The sequence below is a fragment of the Cornus florida genome, unplaced genomic scaffold (genome assembly GCF_030987335.1).
Source record: "Cornus florida cultivar Cherokee Brave unplaced genomic scaffold, ASM3098733v1 CherokeeBrave_3.0.0_Hap2_Chr11, whole genome shotgun sequence".
Lineage (NCBI taxonomy): Eukaryota > Viridiplantae > Streptophyta > Magnoliopsida > Cornales > Cornaceae > Cornus > Cornus florida.
Window position 1 is genome coordinate 48,127,251 of NW_026775581.1, and position 16,094 is coordinate 48,143,344.

The 16,094-nt window shown below is 39.2% G+C and overlaps 2 protein-coding genes and 1 long non-coding RNA gene across 3 annotated transcripts; all 3 read left to right on the forward strand.

Annotated features, from left to right (window-relative positions):
* Positions 1-910: 910 nt before the first annotated feature.
* LOC132281040 (putative receptor-like protein kinase At3g47110) lies at positions 911-3,220 on the forward strand. The gene is made up of 2 exons (XM_059782778.1): positions 911-963; positions 1,591-3,220. Exons 1-2 carry the CDS (start codon positions 911-913, stop codon positions 3,218-3,220), a joined length of 1,683 nt encoding a protein of 560 aa, XP_059638761.1.
* A 433-nt stretch (positions 3,221-3,653) lies between these two features.
* Positions 3,654-4,861, forward strand: LOC132281041 (receptor kinase-like protein Xa21). The gene is made up of 3 exons (XM_059782779.1): positions 3,654-3,888; positions 4,027-4,212; positions 4,518-4,861. Exons 1-3 carry the CDS (start codon positions 3,654-3,656, stop codon positions 4,859-4,861), a joined length of 765 nt encoding a protein of 254 aa, XP_059638762.1.
* A 5,205-nt stretch (positions 4,862-10,066) lies between these two features.
* Positions 10,067-11,387, forward strand: LOC132284565 (uncharacterized). Its single transcript, XR_009472313.1, has 2 exons — positions 10,067-10,288; positions 11,112-11,387. It is a non-coding gene; the product is annotated as an uncharacterized LOC132284565 (long non-coding RNA).
* The last annotated feature ends 4,707 nt before the right edge of the window (positions 11,388-16,094 follow it).

The window sequence follows — 16,094 nt, forward strand, 5'->3', positions numbered from 1 at the left end:
TTGATTCTTAGCTTTATGTGCATTCACCATTTAAATTAGGGCTTGATAATCCTTGACTTAGTAAGCATGTTCTAAGCTACATTTTAGTTTAGGTAGTTGATCATGTGAACCTTTGATGGTTTATTCTTGCCTTTCTATTTAAATGAACTTCTTGAGGATATTATAGCAACCTAGTATTGTTATGTATCATGACTATCATATATGTTGTTTTTCCCTTAAATTAATCTTAACCTAGCATGTGTATAGGGATGGAGGTGGATTCATTTTCCTAGCTTTCTTTACTTGTACTTCACTCCCTTGAATTCTTGCAATTTATTTTTTTATGCACTTTTAATTTCCTAGCTTAAGTGACATCCAACAAAACCTCTATAAACCCCTTATCATTCTAAGAACAATTCTAGACACTTAGGTTGCTATAGACTAGCGCAGTCCCAGTGGTTCGACTTACCCGACCAATAGCCCTATTTTACAATGATTCGTGCTATTGCGAAGGTTGATGTTTAATTGACCAACCGATCATGAGGAGTAGAGAAGAGGGTTGAAGTTCCTTGGTAAGTTGAACTTAGCGAGTGGAGAATTTTGTGGGGTTTGATGTGAGTCATTTAAAGGGAGCCTTATTGGGTTAATAGAAGGTGGGGGAAAGTGAAGGTGTGGTTGACCAGAGTATGAGGAGGGGATAGGTGGATGGTAGATTTGTGTATGTAGGGAGGTGATGAGTGGTTTTTTGAGTATAGATTTTTGGTTTGTCTGCTTAGGGGGTTCCTGTTTGTGAGGAGTGAGGAAATGTCTATGGTTATTTTTGTGTAGAGGAATGTTGTTTGGAGAGGTTGCTACTTGGTTTGTGTTAGAGTTAGATTGCTTCAGTGGTTTGAAGGGGGGTTGAGGGGGTTGGCGATGGGGTTGGCCGCAGATGGAGGTTGCTGGTGGTCAGAGGTCTTTGGTTTGTAGAAAGGTTTTCTCATGGTTGGTTAACCCACTCCAATTTGCGAGTGTTACAATATAAAATCAACCAGCACCTTTTCTTTCTTTTTTTTAAAAAAAAAAAAAAAAAAAAAAAAGGCACAATTTCTTTCTTCAAAGACTTGACAAGAATACCTACTGTAGCAGCCATTTATTTATTTATTTATTTTATTGTTGTACAATCAGAATCTCAGATGGCCATGACAATAACTTTAATCAAAAAATTTTTTAATAAAAAAACTGTTTCTGTTTGTTGTTATATAGTGCTTGGAAGCATTGAATCCCCATTTTGATTTTAAAGTTAATGAAAATTTAATTTAAAATTTGAATCAAATATCCTCTAATTTCAGAATGAAGACTTCGATTCATCCCAAGAAGTTTACATTAGGAAAAGTAAAATAAAAAATTAGCGTATAGTATGGTCATCTTCTCTTTTTTCTCTTCTTCACTTTACTTTGCGTGTCCTACATTTCACGTTCTCTCTTTTTCTAGATTTCATTTATGCAACACGCGTTACGCAGTATATATATACTGCTGCTGCTGCTGCTGTTTTAATGCAGTAGATCAAGATATATAATTTATTGAACCACTACTCATCACTGTGTAGCTCCCTTTCTTTTTTTTCTAAAGCACTCATCGCTGTGTGTTTCGAACCTCCTTGAGGGACGATGGGGAGGTTTGGCATTGCCTTCCTGCTATTAGTGATTCACCGGTTTGTCGTGTCCTGTTTTCATCCAACTACACCGATGAATCCGCTCTTCTTGCGTTCAAGTCCGCAATCACCTTCGACCCCAACAACGTTTTGGGGAGTACCTGGACGGAAAACACCAACTTTTGCCAATGGATTGGTGTCTCGTGCAGCCGCCGATACAGGCAGAGAGTGACAGCTTTGGAGCTTCCTCGGATTGGACTCCATGGCACCATCTCCCCTCATGTGGGTAACCTCTCCTTCCTCAAGGAACTGCGTCTTGGTGATAACAATTTTCATGGTCAACTTATTCACCAGATCAGTCACTTGAGTCGCTTGAAAGTACTCAATGTAGACTTTAACTACTTGGAAGGGGTGATCCCTGCAAGTATATACCATTGCCGACAGCTTCAAGTCATATCTATGGCAAGGAATGAATTTAGTGGCAGCATACCCAAGGAATTGAGTACCTTGTCCAGTCTCCGCGTGCTTTATCTAGGACGAAACAAGCAGCTCACAGGTACAATTCCATCTTTCTTTCCTAACATGTCAAGCTTAAAGTGGCTTGGTTTGGAAGATAACAAGTTTCATGGCAATATTCCTAATGAGATATGTAATGTTCCAAGTTTGGAAGGGATTAATTTCGGTAGAAATTATCTCACTGGGTCAATTCCTCCATTTTTATTCAACATCTCCTCTCTACGAAAATTATTTTTAGAGATTAATGACCTTTCCAGAAATCTTCCCTTGAGCAGTACTACTAGGACTTCTAATCTTGAAATTCTCAGCCTTTCAGTAAATCAACTCAGTGGAAACATCCCTTCCTATCTGTCCAATTTTTCTATGCTCATTAATTTATATCTAGGTGGCAACCAATTCACTGGAACAGTGCCCACAAGTCTAGGCTACTTAGAATCACTCACAGAACTTCATCTAAATGGTAACCAGTTAACTATAGAACCCAGAAGTCATGAGCTTAGTTTTCTCACTTCTTTGACAAGCTTGAAATACTTGCAAAGGTTGATTATACTTGATAATCCATTTCATGGCATCTTACCAGATTCTTTTGGAAATCTTTCTAGCTCCCTCCTAATTTTTGATGCAACCAATTGCCAACTAAAGGGTCGAATTCCCGAGGCAATTGGTTCCTTAACAATCTTGAATTATTTTATCTTGAGTGGGAACAATTTCAACGGATCCATTCCGTCAACAATAGAGGGGATGAAAGAGCTTCAAATGTCGTACCTTGATGGTAACAGGCTTGAAGGATCCATTCCAAAGGAGATTTGCAGTTTGTGCAACTTAGGAGATATTAGTCTCCATAACAATAACCTCTCTGGATCAATCCCTGCATGCATCGGAAATGTTAGTGGGTTGCGGACGCTGTCATTGCATTCTAATTCATTGAACTCGTCAATACCATTGAGTTTATGGAGCTTGGATAATACGTGGTTCTTGAATTTGTCATTCAATTCATTAACTGCTCTAGATCTCAACATTAGACCATTGAAATCACTTACAACCAAATCTCAGGTAACATTTCAAGCACATTGGGAGCCTTTCAAAGTCTAAGTTCAATCAACTTATCCGGGAATTCGTTTTTGGGACCAATACCTGAATCATTTGGTAACTTGATAACACTAGATTTCATGGACCTCTCCCACAACAACCTATCTGGTTCTATACCCAAGTCTCTAGAGGCACTTTCACATCTCAAATATTTGAATCTCTCTTACAATGAGCTATCTGGGGAGATCCCAAGTGGAGGTCCTTTCGAAAATTTTACAGCAGAATCTTTTATGAAGAATGAAGCACTTTGTGGGAAACCATCTTTACAGGTTCCGCCATGCTCAGTTCAAGAACTAAACATTTTCCTTACAAATATGTTCTTCCAGCCATTGTTGCATCAGTGGCAATCTGCATTGCTCTATTGTATATGGTGCTCAAAAAATATAATGGAAACAAAGTACAAGCTCAAAGTTCTGCCTGTAATCTATTAGACGGAATGGAACATAGGTTGTTTTCATATCAAGAGCTTTGTAATGCTACAAATAACTTCTGTGAAGCAAACTTGATTGGCGTAGGAGGTTTTGGTGCGGTGTACAAAGGAATACTTTCTGACGGAACAAATGTTGCTGTGAAAATTCTAAACTTGCAACTTGAGGAAGCTTCCAAAAGTTTTGAAGCAGAATGCAAAGTACTGCGAACTGTTAGGCATAGGAATCTTGTTAAGGTCATAAGTACATGTTCTAACATTGAGTTAAGAGCATTGGTTTTGCAATACATGCCTAATGGAAGTCTAGAAAAGTGGTAATATTCTCACAACTACTGCTTGAATCTCCTTCAAAGAGTGAGCATTATGCTTGATGTGGCTTTAGCTTTGGAGTATCTCCATCAAGGTCAATTAGGGCCTGTTGTGTACTGTGATTTGAAGCCTGGCAATGTCCTTTTAGATGAAGACATGGTTGCGCATGTGGGTGATTTTGGCATTGCAAAGATATTAGCTAAAAATAAGACTGCAACACAAACGGAGACTTTAGGTACAGTTGGCTACATTGCACCAGGTAATTTTTTTCGACCTTATTCACCATGCTTTTTGTACATAACTTCCTTTTTCATTTTTATTTATTCAAAATTGTTAGCATATCCAATTTTATATGTATGGAAACTCAAACCCTTGCTACATTATTATTATTATTATTCAATATTTTTGAAAAAAATTATCCTTAGTATGGTTGCATTCAAATGATGAGTTACAAATTTTTAATTCTGTGTATTTTCTTTTTTGTTTAATTAATGATTAGGAATATATGATAAACAATGACAATATGAATTTTGATCATGCTTGAATAAAATGAATGCTTGATAGAGTACGGTTCAGAAGGAAGAGTGTCCACTAAAGGTGATATCTATAGCTATGGAATAATGTTGTTGGAGACATTCACTAGAAAAAACCCCAGAAATGAAATATTCATTGAAGAATTAAGTCTGAGGCAGTGGGTGAATGCATCACTTCCCCAAAAAATAATAGAAGTCATTGATAGAGGTTTGTTGACAGTAGGAGGAGTTGAAATGAGTTCCACACAAGGCATTTTTGTATCGATTATTGAACTAGGGTTGGAGTGTTCTAGAGAACTACCCGAAGAAAGGAATGACATAAAAGAAGTGGTGGCTAAACTGGATAAGATCAAATTGCAACTGCTTTCCAACTAAGGTTTCATGATGTGTGTTTCCAATTTTGCCGTGCTCATGTTTATGTTTTTAATTCCACAAATTGGTTTTGTGTATAGCTCTAGTGAAAATGTACCTTGTGTTTTTCTTTCCTGTGTTGATTGAATCCATAATCTTTCATCCTAAGTGAACACTAGGATAACTTCAAGTAGGAAAACAACAATTGTTTCTTGAATGCCAGGTTTCATTTTGCTATATTATAGATTATCCTTTCTCATCTTAAATAGGGAGGAAGAATTATTCAAAACTTGCTTATGGTTCCATTACACACATTTCGTGATGACATAGCTAGCTTGATTTCTGAGCGATTTCTTTGATTTGATCATTAGATCACTGCAAATTGTAAGAGTTATTCAAATGAATTCTTATCTGATAAAACACAAAGATAAATATTCTGTCAACTCCTGATAATCATTAATCATGAAATGGCAGCCTGATTCTCACATATTCTGTATTATGACAATTTCAAGTTCATATCAATGGTGACTAGCCAAGCTCCCATAAGAACTTCCAGTTACAACACACTCGAAGTTACAACAATCTTATTCTGAAGCCTCGAGATGAAATAATATTTAGATAGTTCATTAACAAGAAGCGAAATTCACTTCCTTTAATTTCTGCAAAATCTGGCACAGAAAGGAATTCATTGAGATGTCCCAAAAAGTGTGAGACAGTCGGATAATAGTTTCATTCACACAAGCAGCAAGCTGCAGAAGTAGCCGAAATGAGAGTTGAAATAAGAACGCTCTGCAATTCATATTCCCGAATCAAGTATGAGAGATATTTCTTTTTCCTAGGTGATTGAGGCAAACAAGACATAAGGTTTCTTGCAAGACGATGCACTAAATAAAATTAAAGGGCTATACAACTATCCAAATGAATTTACATTGATAGAAGAAGTATTTACTGAATCTGAAGATATAAGTTAAGATCATTTTTAAACAAATGTATTTCATTACCTATTGAAATCATAGAAGATACAGCTAGCAATTTTTGTCATATATATGCAAAGAATGGATATATAAATATTACTATCTTATGTCTAGTAACTAAATAATAATAATAATAAAGTGATCAAATTTCTCCTATCAAATTTGTCTTTTTGAGAATAAAAATCATCTATTATCAAATCAACCAAATATCTTGAAAACTTGTCTATCAATTGGTATAATCACAACAAATATAAATAAAAAACATCACATAAAACACACCAAATAAAAAACATCGAAGTCATCCAAAAGTTAACAAGCTCATAGCACCAAGATTTTATAGATTTTAACAAAACACATGGAGAAACACATTGATACATAATCGATCTTAACCAAGTTATTCATCAACTGAGCTTGAACATTTGATGACATCTTAATCATAAAATGAACCAGTTTAACGATTACCAAACATAAAAAAGAGAATTTTATAACTTAAGCCAACAAATGCACATCCCTCAATTTTGAGACTTTTCAAGAACTCAAAATTGAGTTTTTGGAGATACAATTATTGCAACCAAGTTTAACGATTACCAAACTTAAGATACTAGAATTGTGTCTGTGCTAGGTCCAATAAATCTACAAAATAATTAGGTTAATTTAATAGCAAGTCAAGGGACCAAGTGATTAAAAGATGGCTTTCAGGTTTTACTGCTTGAGGATTTGTGAATTCTTTAAAAGAGATTTCCTCCTAGAGGGTAGGTCAGAGGTCAGTGTGGAACTTTATAAAGAAGAAGATTAATCACATAAATATAGCTAAAATGGGAGGGAAGAACACCATCTATAATTGAATAAGTGGATATAGTCAATCTTCAAGGCCACCAACTGTAAAAATTTGACGAGTAGAATGCATATATATTAAAAGAAGAGAAGGGCCATGTATGAGACTATAGAAAAAAAAAAAAAAATACATGAGCTTATTTTGCTTATCTCATAGAAAGAAGGAAGTGGGTTCTAGTTTTGTTGCGATATGGGCAATGTTGGCTGGTAGTGCCGTAGTGACGTAAGCGGAAGTGATAAATTTGTTCACAAGGTGGGTGTTTTGAATCCACAAAACATAAAAAGAATTCAGAGAAATCTGATATATTATTTGATAATTGAATTAATGATCTGCTCACCCTAACAGCCTAAAGGAAATCCTAAAAACGTAAGGAAACTAATAGTACAAGGAAACTGCATAAAGGAAATCTTAAAAACGTAAGGAAACTAGCAGCGCAAGGAAACTGCTCAAAAATAAACTTGCTCTGAATATTCTTAAAAAAATAAGAAAAGAAACCTAATTGCTAAAAGCAATTAAATACCAAAAATGAAAGCAAATCGAATCCGTTTAGTTTTCTAACGAAAATCCTGAAATATTCAAAAATGAGAAAACGTCATTCTCGAGCCCTAAACGATTGAATTTGGCCAAAAGACGCCCTACCTCGGTAGTAAAGCTGCCGATATATGCGAGTTCAGCCGTTTCTGATAAAACTGGGCTCTTTTCGGGTTCACTTCGAGATCAGTCCAGAAAATCTATTAATATGCCCGTTTGGCCCCCTGGCAGTCCAAACGGGCCATAAAGGCTTCAGCAATCAGTTTTACATCAGATAGTCACCTCCATCCTCCAAGCACCATTTTTTAAGAAGTGGATATTGTTGATTACAAAATTGTGAAGGACTCCAGACATGGACAATAATGTATTGAATAAAATTTGGGCCACGTTACAAATCTCCACCTTAGCTCAATTACACCAAATTCCACAATCTCCAGCTACTCATTTTGCATCCTTCACATGCCTCTAAGGGCCTCAGCAACTGCAGACACCAATCAAGTCTACACAATGTCTTAACTTAATAGTAGGAATAACCTTAGTCATCATATCCTCCAGATTCTTTGTTGTTCTAATTTTTCTCACTGCAATAACACCCCGTGCAATCACGTCTCTGATGAAGTGCAACCTGACATCAATTTGCTTGCTCCTCTCATGGAATATATGAGTTTTAGTCAGAAGTATGGCACTTTGGATGTCACAAAACACAATTAAATCATCATGTTGCAAGCCTAAATCACCAACCAAACTTTTTAGCCATATAGCTTCCTTCACTGCCTTTGTAATTTCCATATACTCAACCTCAATAGTAGACAGTGCAACTATGGATTGCAAAGTCGTCTTCCAACCGATCACACTCCCACAAAGAGTAAAGATATACCATGTCAAGGGCCTCTTCCTATCAAAATCTTCAGCATAATCCATATCAACATATCCAACAATACTCTCACATGTATCACTGCCTCGTTTATAGTACTCTGCCAACATCTACAATGCCTTACAAGTACCGCAATATCCACTTTACACCTGCCAATGGACCTTCCCAAGTCTATCAATGTATCTGCTGACTACACTCATTGCAATTGAAATGATTGGCCTAGTGCATACCAAAACATACATGATGCTACCAACTACACTAGTATAAGGAGCATGAGACATGTGTTCCACCTCCTCCTCGGTCTATGGTGACAATCCTGCCAAAAGTCTATGGTGCCTCCTCCTCGGTCTACTGACTACACTCACTACTTTGATGCTTGTGTACCTCCGTTTTGCACATTCTCTATCCTAGCTTGTTCAAGAGTTTTAACTTCTAGTTTATGAGTTAGTCACTGAATAATTACTTCGGAAGCCTTATATTTTATGATATTAATATGATTTTCTGTTTCTATATTGTCCAATAATTTAATCTTGCATATGGCTTGCGTACTAGATCACTTGAACGAAACTTGAGTCTAGAGCAATTGAATAGAAATGACACTAAAGTTACTGAGTCTAGAGCAATTGAATCAATGAAAAATCTGTCATAGATCCCTACAAGATATAGGAGTCATACAATATGAATGCGGAATATATATAATGTTATGAAATAAGGATCGAATAGGAGTTTATGAGAACAAAAGAAAAATAAATGACAAGAAAATAAATAGGCACACACACAATTGAGACAAGGATTTATACGTGGTTCGGCTATGCCTACGTCCATGGGGAGAAGACAGAACAATATTTCACTATAGAAATAAAGAGATACAAGGCAAAGTGGCTCACACCCAAAACCCAATTACACCCAAAGTCTCTCACCCACTAATTGATATTACAAACTTACTCAATTGATTTGGGATGCTTCAACACAATGGAGGGTAAGGCTACTTATAGACAAAATGGGACACCAAAATGAGGCTACTTGGTGACCACTCAAAAGATTTGCTGGGCACACATTCTTGGAGGCCAAGAATAAAGTTTGATGAACACATATACTTAGAGGCCAAGAAGATGATGTCATGGGTGATGCAAGCCTCAAATTGAGCCACATGTTCAACAAATCTCCACCTTGACGAAAATTCAAATGAGCCACTGTATCTCTGCAAAACAAACTGTCTTCTCTGCAAAACAAATTAATTAAGAATTTTAGTTAAGTTTGAGTCATCCTCAAACTTAACCCTCGGGCTCTCATTCTTCAAACCATGCATGTCTTACGCAGCTACAAGCATACCTCCAGTATTTGTGTCAAACTCTAAATGCTTTCCAAAAGCAATCTCAAAAATTTCAAATTTGACATCTCCTTCAGCAACCTTCTCCAACCGCCCACAAACCACCGGCTGGTAATAAAAAGTCATCTTCTCACCTTTGTGGAGAATAGGAAGTCCTTGACTTTTTCTCGCATCTCTGTTGTAACCAACTACTTGCCTCCCACGCATCTTAATGTCACTCGAATGGACTATCTCATTGCCACCAAGATTATTGCAAGTCAATATCACACCTGTCCTTATGGGTCTACCTCCCTGTAAGGACTGCTGCAATTTCAGTTGCCATCTGAAAACGGATTTCATTCTCCCACCATGTTGTGTAATCCCCTCACAACCCTTTTGAGAACTAGGATCGTCACTCCTCTTTCTAACTCTTCTTTTGCCAAGACCCAAACGTAGATTTCTGCTAATTGTAGAAGACCCTGTAGAAGCTCCACCTGTTACTGTATTCCTTTGGAGAAAATACAAATTTTTCACCTTGGTGCCCTGTAGCACCATAAGAGAATCCATCACGACCATCATTGCTGTAATGTCTGTAAATTAAAAAGAAAAAGAAAAAGAGAAAAGAAAAGAATTTTTGGTGGGTCCCACCACTAAACCTTAAGTGGCTAGAGACCATTTTTGGTCTCTCATTCTTCCTCTCTCCCCGTATTTATCTCTCTCTCAATTTTTCTATTTCATTTTCTTTTCTTTTTCAACCCAATCTTTGAGGCAAGATTTATTCTTCGTTACTTGGCGGATTTAGGTGCCGTTTGAGGCAAAATGAAGCCCACGACGAGCTCTACGCATCCATACGAACAATTCCAGATTTGGTGCCCTTCTTGGAGTTCGAAATTCAAGACCCATTTTAAGGGTTTTGTGCAAATTTGAGGTAGGGACACCTTAATCCACTACCTTTTTGTTCCATTGTGAGTTATAATCATTTGTTATGCCAAGCATGCTTAATTAGAAGTTAATTGTATCAATGATTATTTTAAATGTTGTCTAGAGAAATTCATGTATTTGAATGTGAGTTGTTTTATGTGTAAAGCATGCTTAAATGTATTTTGATGTATCTTAATGTGTTAATAATTACTTGGGAGATGTTGAACATGTTGAATGTTTAATTTTATGGTGTAGAATTTTAAATGCCGTGACATTGAATGTATGGAACATAGATACATGCACATACCATTGGGTTTGCATGAAATGGGAGAAATTGTTCTTGAAATAAATATGGGGAATTTCAGGGAAGTGTTTTTGATGAAATGGTTTTATGCGAAACCCGGTCGCTGTGGGGTTACCAACGGGCCGGAGGTTAATATAGCTTAGAGGGGACTAGGGAGTCGCCCTAGCGTGGTTGAGCTAGCTGGGCCCCATAATGACGCCGCGGGGTTACCAAGGGTCAGGGACACTAGCCAATCTTCCTCTAGTGTCGTGGCGGGGCTACTAAAGGGCGGGCTGTATTAACAGTTTGGAAATGATGTTTTGGATTATGAAAATGGGGAGCAACACTAGCATGCATTGCATCTCATACCATTGCATTGGATATACTTGACATTGAATCGTTATGCTGTATTATTTCCCGACATTGTATGATCCCCATTTCCCATTGGCCTATGCTTTGTTTGGATTCACAAGGACACAAGATGTGTGTCTTAAGTGTCACCTGCTGAGCTTTATGCTTACCCTACTATTTATATTATTTTTTTTAGGTTTTGGAAATGAACTGGTGGACGACAATCCACCTCAAGCTTGAAAGTTGTTAGAAGGTTGTTTGCTATTTTGTATTTTGACCGTTCTATGTATATTTGTAGTTGTGGAAATGTAACTAAGTTAGTATTCATGGCCTTGTAACTTAAGAACGAACTTATCTTTTGTTTGATGTAAATGAAACTAGTGGAATTATGGTATATGTTTCCATGCAATTGTATCATGTAACGTTGTAAGACAGGGACTTTAAATATTAATCTTGTATTTTGGGACTGTAATTATGATAATTTAGATTAATTGGTGTATGGATGTTCCACCATGGAAGGAACTATGTTAAGGTATAATGAACGGATGAATGGGATGCTAGATGATTTTATGTGTTTTGTGTATTGGGACAGGTTATTGAAGGCCCATTTTTAGGGGAGGTTATGCCGAATTTTTTTTTTAAATTTTGGCATCAGCTAGGGTCGTTACAAATTTGGTATCAGTGCGATGGTTCGAATACCATTAGGACGACGGGTAGAGGCTTGCCTAGGGTTGTCTGGGAAGTTATTTGCATTGTTATTTCCTTGTTTGGAAAAGTGTTTTGTTATGTGAAAAAGCATGCTTAACTGCTTACTTGCTTACGTGCTTATGTGTTTATATGCTTACATTAATGTGTTCATTGCATAGTATTACATGCTAAATGTTTGTACAGTATGTTTTTACGTTGGGTTGTTCACGGTTGGACCTTAGTGTTATCGTTATTGAATTGTTTCCTTTGTTTTATAGAACGATGTCACGGCGTGAGGAAATCAGGGAAGTTGGCCCTAGACCGACTAGGGGTGATGTTGGTGAGAGCTCCAGCTCTAATCCGGATGAGCTAAATGATGAGGACACACTTCTTAGGGACTTGATTCCCCCGAGAGCTGTCCCCACAAGGAGGGATAATGTTGAAGCACCCGTAGAAGTGGGTGAAGGTTCTGTGGCACTAGAGTTTAATCGTTTGTTGCAAACTTTCGTGAGGGCAACGATTGCTGCTCAGTCGCAGTCGGTACCACAACCTACAGTTCAAGTTAAGGAGACGCCAGCTCAGAAGCGTCTCAAGATTATTAAGGGGTTTTCTCAGCTGATGCCGGTTATGTTTGAGGGCGGTGCGGATCCAATGATAGCAGATGACTACATGGAGCAAGTTGAAACTCAATTGACTTCTATGGATGTGACAGAGGATCATTTGAAGATCATCCTAGCTACTTATAAGTTTGCTAAGAATGCTAAATTATGGTGGAAGTCGGTTACGAGCCGATACAAGGTAGAAGAGATGAGTTGGGACAAGTTCAAGGAATTATTTTATGAAAAGTACTTTCCGCTTTCCAAAAGATGGGAGTTAGAAGACCAGTTTCATAACCTTATCCAAGGGAGCATGTCAGTGGCAGAATATGAAAACAAGTTCACTTCCCTTTCTCGCTTTGCTCCAAAAATGGTGAGAGATGAAGTTAACAAGACTCGGAAGTTTGTTTCTGGTCTTAATGATCAGATAAGGCCGTTGATCACAGCACAGTTCATTAAGGTTTACTCTGAAGCAGTGGAAAGGGCTTTGATGCTGGAAGCTGATAATAAAGAGAAGGATGCAAGAAGAGAGCAGTTGAAACAAAAGAGGGGTGCAGGGCCATCTTCAGAAGGATCTTCTTGGAAAAGGAACAGGGGCGGTCCATCTCAGTTTCAGGGACAGCAGTCTGCACGATCTGCTCCTACCACTCCGTTGCCAGCTGGGTCTGATAGGAATGCAGTTGTTTGCTTTCAATGTCAGCAGCCTGGGCATTACAAGTCCAGTTGTCCTATGAGATTGACTTCAGTTTCTTCAGCTCCGAAGGTTTGTTATGGGTGTGGCCAGCAGGGCTATTTGATTCGGGACTGTCCGAGTCAGGGAGCAGGCACCACTAGTGGCAGAGGGTCACGACAGAGGCCGTTACAGTCGGCTACGGTTCAATCAGGTTTCAGACCACCGCCGCCACCACCACAGCTTGCCTTGTCTTCTCAGGGTTCACGACCAGCTAGGAGGGATACTCCTACTGTGTCGGCACAACAGTCTGGTGTTCAGATTAGTAGTTCACAGGCATAGGCACCGCAGGGGCGTGTCTTTGCCCTTGCACCGACTGACGCATCTCCTGGATCTTCAGTTCTCCGAAGTATATTTCCAGTGTTTGGTTCTTGGGCCCGTGTTTTGTTTGATTCTGGTGCATCTCATTCTTTCATTTCATCATCATTTGCACTTGCATCGGGGTTAGAGGTCAGTTTTATGGATCGGGCATTGTGTGTTGATACGCCAGTTGGAGTTTCAGTGTCTTTGAGCCGAGTCGTGAGGGACTGTTCCATTGGGATAGCCGGGCGGACTTTTGTGTTTGACCTTATCCTCCTAGAAATGACTAGCTTTGATGTCATTCTCGGGATGGATTGGTTAGCTTCCTTTCATGCCATGATCGACTGTTTCAGAGGAAGGGTTACAGTTTGTACTCCCGAGGGAGACTGTTTCTTTTTCGTGGGAGATCGGAGTGATTCCCACATTTCATCGTTTTATGGAATTCGTGGATGGAGTCGTGGTGATTACTTTTTGGCTACCCTTATAGCCGAAGAGGATGATGTTGTGGAAGAATATTATCCTGCAGTTGTTCGTGATTTTCTGGATGTGTTTCCGGAGGATTTGACAGAGTTGCCTCCACACCGAGAAGTGGAGTTCTCTATTGAGTTAATGCCAGGTACCGCGCCGATTTCTATGACACCGTATCGTATGGCACCAGTTGAATTGGAGGAATTAAAAGGACAGCTTGATGATTTGAGGATGAAAGGTTTCATCCGACCGAGTGTGTCACCATGGGGCGCACCGGTCTTGTTTGCTAAGAAGAAATATGGTTCTTTGAGATTGTGCATCGATTATCGGAAGTTGAATCGCGCCACCATCAAGAACAAGTATCCTTTGCCAAGGATAGATGATTTATTTGATCAGTTGAGGGGAGCCAGTTGTTTCTCCAAGATTGACTTGAGGTCTGGCTATTATCAGTTGTGGGTTAGGGATGAGGATATCCCGAAGACAGCATTTCGTACACGATATGGGCACTATGAGTTCCTTGTTATGCCTTTTGGCTTGACTAATGCTCCAGCGGCATTCATGGACTTAATGAACCGCGTCTTTCACGATTACTTGTACCAGTTTATGGTAGTTTTCGTGGATGACATTCTTGTGTATTCACCATCTCGGGAGGAACACGAGATTCATTTAAGTATTGTTTTACAGATTTTGCGGGAGCACCGGTTGTATGCCAAATATGAGAAATGTGAGTTTTGGCTACAAGAGGTGAAGTTTTTAGGACATGTTGTTTCAGAAGGCGGAGTGTCAGTTGATCCATCAAAGATTGAAGCTGTTTTGAATTGGGAGCAACCCAAGAATGTGTTCGAGATCCGTAGTTTTCTTGGTCTAGCGGGTTACTACCGGAGATTTGTGAAAGATTTCTCCCGTTTAGCAGCGTCTATGACCCATTTAACCTGGAAAGGGATTAAGTTTGCATGGAATGAAGCCTGTGAGTCATCTTTCCAGGAATTGAAGACAAGATTGACTACGGCTCCAGTGTTGGTGATACCTGAGCGTGGCTTGGGTTATGTGATCTATTGTGATGCTTCACGTGATGGTTTAGGGTGTGTGTTGATGCAGGATGGCAGAGTAGTGGCTTATGGGTCTCGACAGTTGAAGACTCACGAGTACAACTACCCCACTCATGATTTGGAGTTGGCGGCAGTTGTGTTTGATTTGAAGTGTTGGAGACACTACTTGTATGGTGAAAGATTCGAGGTGTACTCGGATCATAAAAGTCTCAAGTACCTTTTCTCCCAAAAGGACTTGAACAATAGACAGAAAAGATGGGTTGAATTCTTGGAAGATTATAATTTTGACTTGCAGTATCATCCGGGCAAGGCAAATGTGGTAGCAGATGCCTTAAGCCGAAAATCTCGTGGAACTTTGGCCTGTCTGGCTATTCGGAAGTGGAAGATGCTTAAGGATTTGGCAGAGATGGGATTGTATTGTTTTGATGACGATGTTGACAGCGAGCCGGCATTCTTGTTTGGTCTTATGGCTCAGCCTACTCTTGTTGTACGAGTGATTGAGTTACAGAGACAGGACCCAGATTTAGATGCCATTCACGTTTTGATCTCTAGTGGTGAGACAGTGAAAGATTGGGCCTTGTATGCAGATGGGGGTCTACGGTTCAGGGGTTTGTTGGTGGTTCCTACTGTTTGTCGTGAGGACGTCTTACGGGAGTTTCACATTTCCCGCTTTACAGTTCATCCAGGTGGTACCAAGATGTATCAAAATTTGAGACGTCAGTATTGGTGGAACGGGATGAAAAAAGATGTTACACAGTTTGTGGCTAGATGCCTTACCTGTCAGCAGGTGAAGGCCGAGCATCAGAGACCAGTCGGTTTGTTGCAACCATTACCTGTAGCGCAATGGAAATGGGAGCATATTGTTATGGATTTTGTGACAGGTCTTCCAAGGTCACGAAGGGGCAATGAGTCCGTATGGGTCATCATTGACAGATTGACCAAAACGGCTCACTTTTTGCCTATTAAGGCAATAGATGATGCAGAGAAGCTTGGTGTTCTTTATGTGAAGGATATTGTAAGGTTGCATGGAGTTCCAGTAACCATTGTTTCAGATAGGGATGCTAAGTTCACTTCGAAGTTTTGGGAAGGACTTCAAGCAGCGTTTGGCTCAGCGTTGCACCTGAGTACGGCATTCCATCCACAGACTGACGGTCAGTCGGAGCGTACTATCCAGATTTTGGAGGATATGCTTCGGGCATGTGTGCTTGACTTGGGTGGTAGTTGGGAGGATCACCTTCCACTTATTGAATTTGCCTACAACAACAGTTATCAGGCGAGCATTCAGATGGCTCCATTTGAGGCGTTATATGGTAGACCTTGTAGGTCTCCTATTTGTTGGACTGAGGTAG

Bases quoted from the DNA above. Each gene is read 5' to 3' on its own strand.
- LOC132281040 (XM_059782778.1), top strand. From the start codon at position 911: ATGGAGGTTGCTGGTGGTCAGAGGTCTTTGGTTTGTAGAAAGGTTTTC. The intron at 964-1,590 runs GTTGGTTAACCC...TTTTTTCTAAAG, and splicing joins TGTAGAAAGGTTTTCTCATG to CACTCATCGCTGTGTGTTTC.
- LOC132281041 (XM_059782779.1), top strand. From the start codon at position 3,654: ATGGAACATAGGTTGTTTTCATATCAAGAGCTTTGTAATGCTACAAAT. The intron at 3,889-4,026 runs GTACATGTTCTA...ATGTGGCTTTAG, and splicing joins GAATCTTGTTAAGGTCATAA to CTTTGGAGTATCTCCATCAA. The intron at 4,213-4,517 runs GTAATTTTTTTC...AATGCTTGATAG, and splicing joins AGTTGGCTACATTGCACCAG to AGTACGGTTCAGAAGGAAGA.